This window comes from Mauremys reevesii, linkage group 7 (assembly GCF_016161935.1).
Source record: "Mauremys reevesii isolate NIE-2019 linkage group 7, ASM1616193v1, whole genome shotgun sequence".
Classification (NCBI taxonomy): domain Eukaryota; kingdom Metazoa; phylum Chordata; order Testudines; family Geoemydidae; genus Mauremys; species Mauremys reevesii.
In genome coordinates this window covers 116,597,673-116,611,347 of record NC_052629.1, presented here as the reverse complement: position 1 = coordinate 116,611,347, position 13,675 = coordinate 116,597,673, and the positions used below count along the sequence as shown (strand labels likewise).

The 13,675-nt window shown below is 39.1% G+C and overlaps 1 protein-coding gene across 43 annotated transcripts in view; it reads right to left on the bottom strand.

Annotated features, from left to right (window-relative positions):
* FOXP1 (forkhead box P1) overlaps positions 1-13,675 on the bottom strand; it is a 498,462-nt gene that overhangs the window by 30,984 nt on the left and 453,803 nt on the right. For all 43 annotated transcript variants that reach the window (XR_005583190.1, XM_039482867.1, XM_039482868.1 and 40 more), the window contains one exon: positions 5,515-5,598. Coding sequence is in view for 42 of the 43 variants with exons in the window: in XM_039482867.1 (XP_039338801.1) it covers positions 5,515-5,598 (84 nt within the window). In the remaining variant the exon portion in view is untranslated. The remainder of the gene's footprint in view (positions 1-5,514; positions 5,599-13,675) is intronic.

The following is a 13,675-nucleotide window of genomic DNA, read 5'->3' as shown; positions in this document are numbered from 1 at the left end:
ATTATGAATGGTGTTGATTTTGTTGTAATCTTAAAATATTAATCTTAATTGTAAATGATTAAATCTTAATATCATCATCAATTAGGAATGAAGAAGTATCTATGTTCTGTGCTTCTGGCTGCTAAAGATGATTATGCAGGGCAAAGATCAGGAAGGGATTGTACTGGGAGGATTTCTTTTCCTGATGGAAACTCTACAGAATTTCTCTGTGTGCTTTCTATTTAAAAACAAATTGCTCTGATTAGAAAAAGTTGTTCACGCCAAGATTGGCTACGACAAGATTCCCACATAGTGCCATTTTTTGATGAGGTATCAATTTTGCTGCAGGGTACTGAATGCTAGTCACCAAGCTGGCTTTTTTAATGAGTATTGTTCTTTGCATTTACAATTGGGCACATAACATGCCGGGCGCTGTCCAAGCACATCGAACACTGTCCCTACCCCAAAGTAATGTTTGTAATAAGTGAGTATTTCTCCCTGGAGTTTGTTTTTGAAATATCTGTTTTAAAGGCTTGTAGTTTTGCAAATTCCACTACTGAAGGATTTTACAATACAGGTAGCTCACACCTCTCTAATCTAACCATCATAAATGCCATCATTGTGTCAGTGTCCAATATTCTGCCTGGCTTTTTATTGTTATTAATCTTTACTTTCAAGAAATAGCTTTTTTTCTCCCTTTTAAAGATGCTGACTGACTCATCAAGAATTCATATATACACATATATATATACACACATATACACACACACACACACATATATATATATGAACATATATATAAACAAACAAGCCAGAGAGGTAACCCTCTCCTTCACCCCATAAAAATAGATTTCTATTAAGCGGCTCTCCCATTAAGACTCCCTTGGAGTTCTCTCCATGTAAACAGATTACATAACAGTGGCTGCAAATAAAGAATCTGAAACATTTTAAAAGAAAAAAATTTAAGTGTCACATTGGGGCGTACCTACTGCTTTAGGGCATTGATTTTTCTGCTATTGGTGCTGCCACTCTGATCACAGCTGAAATTGATGAAATAACTGCGCAGAGTTTCTGGACGTTAATCACCCTGGTGCAGAGACTGCTGAAGGTGGAGGGAAGTGGGGGTGCAGAACATCAAGCTTTGTTAAATTCTGTGTCTTCCTGCACTATTTCAGCCTGGACAGATTACTGTATTAGACGTAGGATCTGGCAAGCAACAATCGCTTAGCAGGTGTTGTTATTGGCAGGGATACTAAGGAAACCCAAGTTGAGGAGTGGGACTTAATGAAAAACACTATATATAAACAGCTTTTGTGTGTTGTACTTGAGAATCTCTTTTTATTGCTGCATATCATTATTTTTCAAACTATAAGTACAGCTACAGCAGCTAAAATGCTCAGTCATTACCTAAACAGTTAAAAGGCTACTTTATTGCAATACTTTGTTTTCACAGTTGCTAAAAACAGTATTTAAAAACAATTGCAACTGCTATGGTTAGAGTAAAAGAAAATATTATTAAAAAGGAATATCTAACCGCGCATTTCATTTAAAATGCCAACAGTTTCTTTAAAAATTTTATGTCAATTTCATAAAGATGGATGTACTACCTAGTACACAGAACGTCTTGTTGGCCAGAATAAAAAGAATGCCCCTTTTTTTTCCCTCTCTTGTCTAGGCAGTAGCTCTTTTATGTTTAGTTAATACACCAAAGCAGAACAAGCTTCTGATTTATTCTAGTATGCTGACCTCCGACATGAATGAAAACGGTGACCTTAACAGCAAAACTAAAATAAAAAATTCTTAGGAGTTGTTGTCGTAGTTGTTTTTTTAAACACTGGAAAAAATCTCCACCTCTATACAATGCATCACAGCGTATTCCCCAAGGTCAACTGAATTTATTTTGGAGGATTTGAATCTCAGCTATGGGAGTTGTATTCCTTATGCAGTAAACTATGAGGTCCTTCATTTTCTTTTTAAAATGTTACACAACTTGGGCATCTCAGTTATAAAGTCACAATCAGACATCTTTAAACAGTGTATTGATTATTACTATTACAATGGCTCTGTAGCTCCCCTCCCACTTCTTGCCTCCAACTCTAGCTCTCTGCTCATGAGTCCTCCCAGCGGTAGGGCCCAGAATAACGGGTATTTGTACACCCAACAAAGGCTGCTCTAGAGGGAAGTGCTGCATGTACAACTGTCTGCCTCCAGTTTGGGCCACGATTTAGCACAGGACTTAAGCATGCACATGCTTAAGTCCCACTGACTTTAATATGACTGAAGTGCTTTGCTGAATTAGGACCTTGGTGATATGTTATGGCTAAAAAAACATGATCATTCCACTGTCTTTTCCAAGATATCAATTATTCCAAGGTGCTAAAGCAATCTAAACACTGACACACGTTTCTTAACATGACTAGACCTGACAAGTTGCTGTTTAACACGGTTGGGTTGAATGCACAGAGTTGGACTATGGTCTGAACAGTCCAAAAATATTATACTAATTGATGTGATATAGCTAAACAGGGCAAGATTACATCATCGCTTTTTGGCTGCCATGTGTGTTTCACACTGGCCATTTGGTTTTAAGAGCCACACAGTATAATGGTTCACTCTTCATTTTGCTATCTACTTAAGAACGATTTAAAAATAAGCATTAAGAGCTTTTAAATAGAAAAAAATATTTCCCATAAACTCTCCATGCAGTCATTAAAAAAGCTGTAATTTTAAATTCCAATTTATTGTTATGTTTGGCTTGGTAATGTCTCCTTTAAAATCACAGATGTACCAAAAATATATTAATCCTAACATACACCTTGCATTAGTTATGGCAGGGGAATAAAATTAATTACTGGATGTAAAAAATACTTTGCAGTGTAGTAATGGTCATCAGATCTTTTTTTACCAAAGTCCTACCCCACTGAGTTAAAAGGACTGGGGTCTAGCACAGTCTATGTGATGCCTGTGTTTTTTTTTTTCCCACAAGAAAAGCACAATTTATGCAAAACACTATACTTCTCCATCTTATAATTAATTTTCAAATGCTTCACCTATACATATTTTAATAATTTCTGATTTATCAGATGGTATCTATAATAAATTTTTCTATATTTCAATAAATGAAAAGAAGACAGTTTCAATCCAACAACAGAGTGTCACACAATATAGGCCTGTCAGGCACCAATTTTTACTTCTAACATGTAAGTTAAAGGATAAGGAATTTATAATGCTGCCTGTGAACGAAACCACTTTTCATACACAAATGTGATTTTTTTTCCAAAGGGTAATACAACAGTACATTTACATAAACTAATCCAAACAATCTATGTATTTGACAATGGCAAACCTCACACAGACTGCCTATTGTTGGTTTACATCTTGGAGTTCTTTATGTTGGCTTGTAACACTGCTCTAGCTGTCAAAGGTTTGACTTGGACTCTAAATAAATGGTTATAGAAGTGCTGTGCAGCGATATTGGACTTCTTTGCAAAAGAAAACCTGCTGTGTATGAATTCAAAAGCTATTAATTTTTCAGTCAAAAATATTCATGCCTATTTCTTTTAATAAAGAAACACTGTGCTGAGCAACGGAGAGATAATGTTGACTAGTGGTACAGAATTTTCAATAGAGCAGTTAAAAATAAATTTAGTGGGAGGTCCCCATCAAAGCTATAATTTTCCAGAATGTAAAACATTTTTTAATACTAATCAAGACAGCCCATTTTTCCCCATTCGTTTTTTTTTTTCCCTGCCGCTTTTCCCTGGTTATTGGCTGCTTAATACTAATCTGCATGGCGACACCAACTGGTACCTTTGTAGCCTACAACACAACTGAAAGCTTACTGCCTGTTGATACTGAGCGCTGATCACTAGCCGAACAGCACTTGTCTTCTTGCGATTACTTTCCTTTAGTTTTTAATCCTTCCTTCTGAGGGGCACCGCTGCTACGAAAAGTCTCTCAGCAGAATGCTTTGAGACCCCCACAGATTATTCCGCTCTTAATTTTTAATCCAGTAGGATGGATAGAAACCAAACTCCCTTCTCCACATTCTGCTGGGTCTATAGTCTCTAGTCCACAACATAGTAAAGCATGCACATTCAGTCTAATGCGATCTGAAGGATAGGAAGAGTTATTTCCAGGTACTTTAAGTAGTTTCCTTTTGTGATCATCCTGATCCATTGGATTAAGCAATTTGTGGCATCTCTGGAAGGGCTTATATTCACCACCCTCAAACTTCCTCCAAAAGGCATTGCTGAAATTGAGCTGGACTGCTGCTCCTATGCTGTTGAATATTCTGCAATTTTCTTTCTAGTACCTCTCTATCCACTTCTGCAGCCATTTATTTCCAACTACATGGAAACTGAGAAATTCTTCTCTAGTAAAAATGGATGTGCAAAGTGTTTAATGATTTTATGTTCTCTATCTCTGTAATGTGTTCTGTTTCAGACATTAATTTTGTCTACCAACTGCATCTTGGCAGGCTACCATATTTGCTGGGTTAATAGTCTGACTCCTTTTTATTTCTATCACCATAAATCATAAACGTATATGGGTGTGTGTTTGCTTTATTTATAGAAAAATAAAATCAGTCAAAACAGATAAACCAATACTTGGCCATTACGCTGCATCATTGCATATTGATTAAAATTGCTAGTACTAACTATAGATTGTCAACGCTCAATTAATTTTCACACAATGACTCAAAGCAAAATCAAATAAAGGCAGTGTACCTTTAAATCTTACAAATCTTAAAATCAAGAAGCAAAGCACTCTCTCCATTTTGAATAATCATGTGAAGTTATGAGGACATTTTTTTTTTTAGCATTCTGCTGATATGAAAAAACAACAACTGAAGAGCAATTTGCTTCAGGGAATAAGGTGCTAGATTTGCCTTTTACAGGTACTAACAGTTGGCTTTGACTATTGGACTATCTTTACTTGTAAGACCAAACATTTTATAAAGCGCAGCCTGTAAAGTTTATCCCTTTTACAAGCTATTTCTGAGAGCAAGTTGGATAAATAGGGGTTTGATGGACTGTAAGTACTTTAACAATCGACACTGGGTGATACTGATTTTGTTGTTTATTACCATCATCGAAACGTACATGCAACTAGAGTCTACACTATCTGAGCCTAGGATAGGATCACAGTGAAAAGTGAAATAAATATCCTAAATATAATATAATTTTACCTTGAGCACTAAAACCACTCTGGTCCAAATGCTCCTTTTGGTCACATGCAAATTTAACTTACCTAGAGGGGCTTTACATGCATATACATGAGGGTAGAAAAAGGCCCAATGTGACATTTAAAGTTAAGACTAGTTTTAAACCCCTTGAAGGAAAAAGACTGTGGGAAAATCGGGATTATGTGGCCATGAATACTCGAAGCCGACCAACTAGCGATGCAATTTTTGTCTCTTCATTTTGACAGTCTTTTAAAGTAGGCCACACTTTGTATTATGCTCTGAGGTGGGAAACAGGAAAAGAGGTTGTTGTGAGGCTTTGTTCTGTTTCTGCACAGAACAGTACTTACAGGCTGAGGGGTGGCTTTTGGTTCAGTTGACTTCACATGCAGGTGTGTCATCATAGCTTGCAGGCGCTCTTTGTCTTTTGCAAGCTGAAGAAAAAAAAATGCTCCGTTACTTCGATGAATAAAATCCAGAATTCTACTTATTCCTGATTAAACAGCTGGCACCACAGACATGACAAAACAGTTTTATTGCTTAGTAGTTTGGAAATTGTATATGGTCTTTTCTGAAGTCGAACTAACTCGTGGTGCTGGGTGTCAGTATTTTCCAAAGCAAAATGCATTAGCCCTTGAGTGAGGAGTGCTAGACCTGCTGGCACCAAGGGGGTCATCACAGCCCTGACAGCTAAAAGACAATAGTGAATCATGTTTATTAACCAATCCTATTCACGCTCAGTAGGCAAAGCAAAATGCAAATTATACATCTAACACTCACATTCAAATATTTTCTTGCTTTAACGTAACTCCTCCCACCCACAAAAAAAATAAAAACAAAAACAGAATATAGCTTTTATGTCACATACTGCTCATGTTGTGCATAGAGCAAGCAAGGAGGCAGGAGTGGTGAAACCACATGAGGCAGCTTCAGAGAATTTGAACAGGCAGCTTTAGAAAGCACTGTGCTTATTTAAATAGCAAACATTTCCTAAAATCAGAGGTTTCAGAGTAGCAGCCATGTTAGTCTGTATCCACAAAAAAAACAGGAGTACTTGTGGCACCTTAAAGAACAAACAATTTTTTTTATGAGCTGCTTTTGAAAGCTAAAGCTCTTCTTCGCCCCAAAAATCAGAGTGACTTACTACTCTCTTATAACAATAATATATAGCTCTTATAGAGCACATTTCATCAGTAAGGTCTCCAAGTGCTTAGCCAAGGAGGTCAGTATCAATAGCCCCATTTTACAGCTGAGGAAACTGAGGCACAGGGAGGGGATGTGACTTGCCCAAGGTTACCCACCAGACCAGAGCTAGGACAAGAACCCAGGACTCGTGAGTCCCAGTCCAGAATTGTATCCACCAGGCCACACTGCTTCTGGAAGGTGGGGTAAACACTGGACCCAGGGCAGTATTAACTCTGAGCAGCAATGTAAAATGGCATCCCCTTGGCACATGTCTTTAACCAACAGGCTAGGAAAGTGTAACCATATTAGGAACTATTTTAATAGTGTTCTGTCCCTTAGTGTCAACTGAATACTGCTCAAACCAAAAGAAATCCAGAACACATAATGCTTTAGGAATGCCTCTTTTGCTCTTTGTGATTCAATTATGACACCGTTTGTGAGCACTGGGGAAAACAGTTCTAGTCTGCGTGTCATGTGTAAACACGTGCAGCCCCCCTCCCCCCGCCCAATGATATGCTTCAGTCTTCTCAGTTTTCTTTAAATTTTCTACTGAAATCTCCATGCAAGTCACAGTTTGGTTGCTTGGACTCTCACGTTATACTGCCTTGATTACGTTTTTTTCTTTGTACAGAAGCGGGTTTGCGAATACACTTAGAATGCAATGATCAGACTGTAAGCTTGCTGTTTTGAGGGACCTCAAAAGCTCTTTCTATGTGTAAAAAGTTTCTTTGCCAACTATACATAATAAAAAAGGTAACATATACTAACACTAAGAACAGAAATAATACAAGTAAAAGGGGTGTAATTACTACACATGCCCAATAAACGGATTCCGATTTTCTTCAATGGCATTTAGATCAGGCCCATGAAACTGAGAGTTTTCTCACATATTCATTATCAAGTCTGAGTTTTGCTCTAGAAAATCCAAATTCCTGGTGCCAAGAGGAGAAAGCTAATCACATTCCAGGGAAAGTTTAATAACCCTGCCCTCCTTATCAGAGTCATCTGTTTAGAGTAGTAAAACTGGGTTAAATGAACGTAAAAGAAAACTCAGTCATAAATCCCCATTCACTACATTACAGTTAAGGGTGTGTCAATCTGCCCAAGGGGAGGGGTTTCTAACAGTGCCAAAATGTCATGATGGCTTGAAACTTGGCATATAAGGTTTCAAAGAGGAATTAAAGGGAGAAAAATCAATGTAACTGTCTGGTTTTGTGCTTTTAGAACACAAAAGTCACTGGGATTTTCATGTCACTATTTTTTTTTTTTTGAAGTGCACCGGATAGCTCAGAGGATTGGCGTTGATATATGGACTCTTACAACACTGGGTCAGCAGTACAAATCTGATCGTTGATAGGTTGTAGGCAAACACTGTTACCTTCTGAAGGAGGTTCTCCAGCCTGAGTGGCAAGGCTTGAGGTTTCAGTTCAGGTCACAGCAGACAAGAGCCCATATTGAAAAACAGCCTTCACCAATGACACCCTTTCCAGCAGTCAGGCCTTAACATGAAAATTCAATTTCCGGGCCTGTGTTCAATTATCCTGCCACATCTGAGGGCTTGTGACGGGAGAAAACTTTTGTGCAGAAGTCCTCCCTCACTGGGAGAGCCAATGATGGAAAGGGAGAACGACAAGGCTGGAAGGAGATGCAAAGAGACTCCTATGTCTATAGCAGATCCCTCAAGATCTAGCTGCCAAATCTCCTGGATGTTCCAAAGAGAGGTAGGGTACCAACCTCACACTCCTGATGGAGTGATCTAGTGGAAAATCCTCCCCTGATGTCTTCCTGTGGTCTTTTCAGAGGAAGTGGGGGTCTGACCCATCATATACATTAATGTATATCAAATCAAACCAATGAATGCTTTTAGTCTCGGGAAAGGGTGGCTGTGCGGTTTTCCATTCTCAATAATTTTATTTGTTGAATAGCTGGGCATGCGAGTTGCCTGCAGTTTAGTCTGCACACTAATCTTCACTCAATGGACTAAACATTGCAGAAGACTGTTATTTTAGAAACAAAATAAAATAAATACTCCCATCAAAATCAAGACCTGAAAACTGTCTGCGTGAAAGCAGTGAAGGCAAAGAATAGGCAGTTTTCTAACATTCAGCACAAGGGGAAAACCCAAACGAGTTTCTTTCTGCATCCCACTGTTCCCATGGCACAGTACATTTCGTTCTGAACTGGAAAGGTCCTTATTTTTATTGTTCTCCATCACTATCTTAGCATTCTTTTAACACAGTACTTGGTGGATGAATTCTGTTAAAGATCCTCTTGACATTTCAGGCAGACACATACTAATGTTTTGTCATAGTCTGAGAATTTGAATGCTCCTCCAGTTAGGCAGGAGTTTAAATTATGAAAAATAGAAGTCTCTTGCTTTCAAAGCAGCAAATGGAAGTGAAAAATCCCAAGAATTTCTTTAAACTGCTTTCCATTAGGTCAGGAAGCAGGAGAATACAAGACCATAACTCCATTAGTACCACCCCACCATTCAGTTAGATCATTCAAAAGAAGTCATGAGGGCTTGTTAGGCCACTGATGTGAGGAAGCTCTCATCAGTGAGGAATTGACTAGGGCTCCAAAGGTCTGGAAATGGGGACTATTAGTGTTTTTTGCAGGAAAATGCACTTGATTACTCACAGCATTATTTGAGAAAGACTTGTTATGCACAGAAAATAAACTGATTACCATTACTCTTAAATGGGCCATATTCTGACTTTTCAAAGCTACTTATAAGCATTGTTTGTTTCCCTGATGATCTCCTGTGACAGGAGATGAATACATTAGCTCGGTCAAACTGTGCAAAGGTCATCCAGAATGCCCTGCTGTACATTAGCCTCTCAGTAGCACTTGACTGAAGGTGCATGTACACGCATATTCCAAATGTGTATGGGGTAAGATCCACTCCCCTGACTTCAGCACTAAAACGGATTACTCTGATAGAGGAAGGTGGGGAGAAGGACCCTCATAACCCAGGGGTACAGGTCAACTCCCAAAATACTGCCTCCTCTGCCGCAACACTCATTCTTTCCCCTATATCCTTCTCATTGTTCCTTTCTGTAATGCTATACAACCATTTAGACTTCAGGGGATCATCTGGACCTTCTCTGCACTGTGGCAAGAGGTCTTCACTAGCAACGTTAAAACCCTGCTGTGGCAGCGCTTTAACGGGGCTGTGTAGTCCCAGTGCTGGAAAAAAACACCCCCACGAGGGGAATAGCTCCCAGCGCTGGTGCACGGTCTACACTGCCACTTTACAGCACTGAAACTTGCAGCACTCAGGGGTGTGAGAAAGTTGCAGCGCTGTAAAGTGGCAGTGTAGACAAGGCCTGAGTTCAATAGCTCCGAACCATCCCCAACAGGTAAGTGTCCAATCTAGCTCTGAGTACTGCCAGGGCAGTGGCTTCACAGAGTTCCCTTGCCCACTTAATCTTCTAATTCTGAAGTATTAGCTAGTATTTCTAGTCAATTTTATAAGGTGCTGCTCACTGTGGTGTCCAAGTGCTGCTAATCTAAAGCTTCTCCTGACAATTATTATTGCAAACACTTACAAAGTACTGTAAGTTTATACAGCACATTATAAACCTAGATAAAAAAAAAATCACATACCACCCTGGCTGTGAAGTGGTTAAAATCTAAGACAAACACACACAAAGACAGGACACTGGGGCGGAAAGAGGACACACTGCTGATAAGACAAAGGCCAGCCCAGGAGAAGAAAGTGCCATGAGCATGGGAAATGGGAGATGAAGAGGAAGACTAGGTGCACAGGGTGAGGTAGTAAAGGGGAGAACAGAGGGTCTTGAAAATAAAGGACAAGGATTTTAGGCAATAAGCCATTGGGTGGGGTCGGGGAGTTAGGGAGAACAGGACTCAGAAGGGACAATGCATCCAGACCAGTAGGAAAGGAAGACAACTTTAGCAGCAGCGTTTTGGACAGCCTGAAGATGAGGGGAAAGGAGGCCAGTCACCAGTTTATAATAATCAATACAAGATTGTTATGTCTCTGTCACTAGTAAGGATTATGGTTTCCTGTGTTCTTTATAACATCCCTTTACATCCTTGAAAACGGGCCAAAGTAACCTTTTCTCTGCATTGACAATGGCCAGTTATCTTCATGTTTCCCTCTTATATGCTATTTTTCAAACCTATCATCATTTTTCTTGCTCTCCTCCAAACTCTTCTAATCTAATCCGTTGCCCAAAAATGAATGCACTACTTCAGCTGAGGCCTAGCTAAACAGAATGGCATGTAGCTTGCTTGTATTTATACCTTAATCTCTTATTCTTCCTTCATTCCCAGCCACTCATTTCTCTCTCTGCAGTTCCCCTAATGAATGGTGATCATGTCAACACGGTTTCAATCATGTAAAAATACCAGAAGACTATGTTGCTTGTGGTATTTCAAGTATGTTTGTGAAGGAGATACTGTGAGACCAAAGACTCATGATATTTCTGTCCAAATACAAATCTGACTTGATGTTAGTTTCCATGAGCATTCGTCAAAGCAAGAACCCTCACTTTCTTTAAGCTGCACTGGATATCTCTGTATGTGTATGTTGACAGAATATTATACCTAAGATTAACAATAGTAAGAGAGAAATTGAGAGAGAAAATCAAATTTGGATCCATTACACTCAAACCAAATATAATACTTAGCCTTAAAGCTCAGTTACAAAATTAATTCTAGGAAAAATAATTTAAAAGAGCTATTCCTGATGAGATAGACAAGAAATTTAATGGACGCAGTCAGAGAAGTACAAAATCACAATTCACATTCTCAAGATGCTTCAATGAAGGGGCAGTGGATGACATCAGATGGTAGGGTAGTCCTTAATCTACAGCACACATTTGGCTCCTCAAGAGTTTCCAGAAATGGAACAGTGCTCCACTTGCTCAGGCTGTTTCAGGGCGAGCAAGCAGACTGATGATCACAGGAGTATGAGGCAAGTGTCAGAAGAGCTGAGCATGTGGTCAGCTAATTTGGGTCCCACCCCCCACAGAAACAAGAAACAGTATTATCATGACGATACAGTGATACTTCCTCTCCCTACAAGGAGCCACATCTGGAGCATGGAGGATATACCCACCACCGGTGCAAGAGGGACTCTGAGGATATTCTGCATCGAATGGCATCTCGGAGAGCCACAAACCAAAGGTGGTATCATGTCTTGGTATCATATGGATAAGTTTCCATTAAAAGCATGAGGAAGTTGCAATATGATTATGCAACATCATCTCCCCTAGATACAGCCACTGCAACACAGTAGGTCAAATTCTACCTCTCTCCAGTAAGGGAGTATGTGGTATAAGACAGGGCAGAATTTGGCTCATTGCCAGGATCACAAGCCCTCATCATTGTGTGTCACTACCAGCCCATTTCTTGGCAAAGCTGAAATCTAGCACTTCGAGTACCAATGGGGTAAACTGGTTTGGTAACGGGACACCATGCCTTCGCTGTCTAGGTCACAGAACTCCAATCCATACATGGCAGTACTGACTGAGTATTGTTACTGCTTCGGAGTCGTTTGATAGCCAGGTAAAACATGATCTTAATCTGATTGTCCAAATTCCAGTGGGCTAGGCGACTACATTGCAAATAGTACTGCTGGGCCAGCCCTCTGTTCCGTCAAGGCTTTTTACAGAACAGGCCAAACCCAGATTAACTAGTTGCTGGAGGAACGTCCCAATTACTCTGTGTAACTCATTGTTTGAGGAATAGGTTAAGTCTATGCCCATGAATATTGCCTTTGCTACACTAAAATCTAAGGGTCGTTTCTCTTCTGGTATCTGTTTCACTCTATTTTCAAGATGCAAGTGCAAATGCCTGATCCACAAGACCCTAATGCATCATATCTATTGCTTATGGGTCTATCACAGAACAATTAACTTTTAGCTAAGATCAAGCGTAATATCATTTAAATATGGGAGATGTATCCTATCAGGGACTATATCGTGCCCTTTCAGAGAATGGACTCTGAGCTAAGAGGTCTTTTCCAACACTATCATACCTTGGATCATCATTCACTCATTATGATCAGTGCTCCTGTAACTAAAAAAATAGTGCCGGAATGCACTTCCAGTAAGTGACTGTACTGGAAGGACACCATTTCAGCTCCCCAGAAAAGTTCCAGAGCGGTGGTCTGGAGCATTTCAGCACGACTCAAGCCCTGACTATGATTAGTATTACGTAACACCGATCAATCTACCACGATAGCGTCACACGATTATAAAGCACTAGCTATCAAAAACCACCTATACCTTGTTCAACTCTTCATGCAGGGCTTCATCTGACTGCACCTAGGCATACAAACTTCTGTTGATCACAGGACTGCAGGACTGAGCTGTTGTATTTATTTAGATGGAATAAATGGGCTATGGGTGTTAACATAACCCAGTCATTCATTTAAATTAATACAACAGAGCCTATAATGTTTTTCAGACTACAACCCAATCTAGGTTTACCTACAGCATGACTGTTATTGCCCATTGGTGAAAGATTATCTTGTATCTCAGTCCACCAGTAAGACTGTAGATTTTTTTTTTTAATACCCAGAAAACTTGTTAAAATAACAAACCATTTCTCACAGCAATTTCTGCAAGACTCTGCTATTTTACAACTAGTAGTTTGATTTTTATAAAACTTGTATTAAAATAGTTTATATCGCTTCAGCTAATAGTGGAAGACTGTCTTGACTGCAGTGTTACTGAAAGTAAAATTTAGGAATATCTATGAAAGAAAAAAGCTAATTTGTAAGATAAGAAGATAAAAGGGATTTAAAAAATGGTTATCTTGAAAAGTAACAACAAAAAAGTTTAAGTGTGTTTTTGCTGATTTTTCTCTACAACTATTTGAAGCTATAAATGACTTAACTCAGTAAAATTCCAAATGTAATTATCTTCTGTACTTAGCCCAAGGCTTTCCATATATCTCCACATTGCTGTCTTGCATACAAAATAGGTTTTTCAATGGCTGGTAACTATATAATGTACAACATTGTTTTAATTTCCCCTCCTTTGCTAACCTCTTGACTACACACAGACACACAGTCAAAGTCGTCCAGCTAGAGCAGTGAGGCACGGGGAGATATACAGAACTCAAAAGCATTTTAAAAGGCAGTTACATAAACAGGTCATACCTCTGAAATTGCACATTTTAATAAGCTCAAATTTTACCCCTTTTTTTTTGCACTTAAACTCATTTGCCACAAATGGCAAAAAATAAAAAGACAGTATTATTAGTATATGAGAGATCACCAACAAGCCAGTTCAAGCAGTATTTTGAAACAAACATTGATCATTTCTTCCATGCCAGCAACTCTAAACC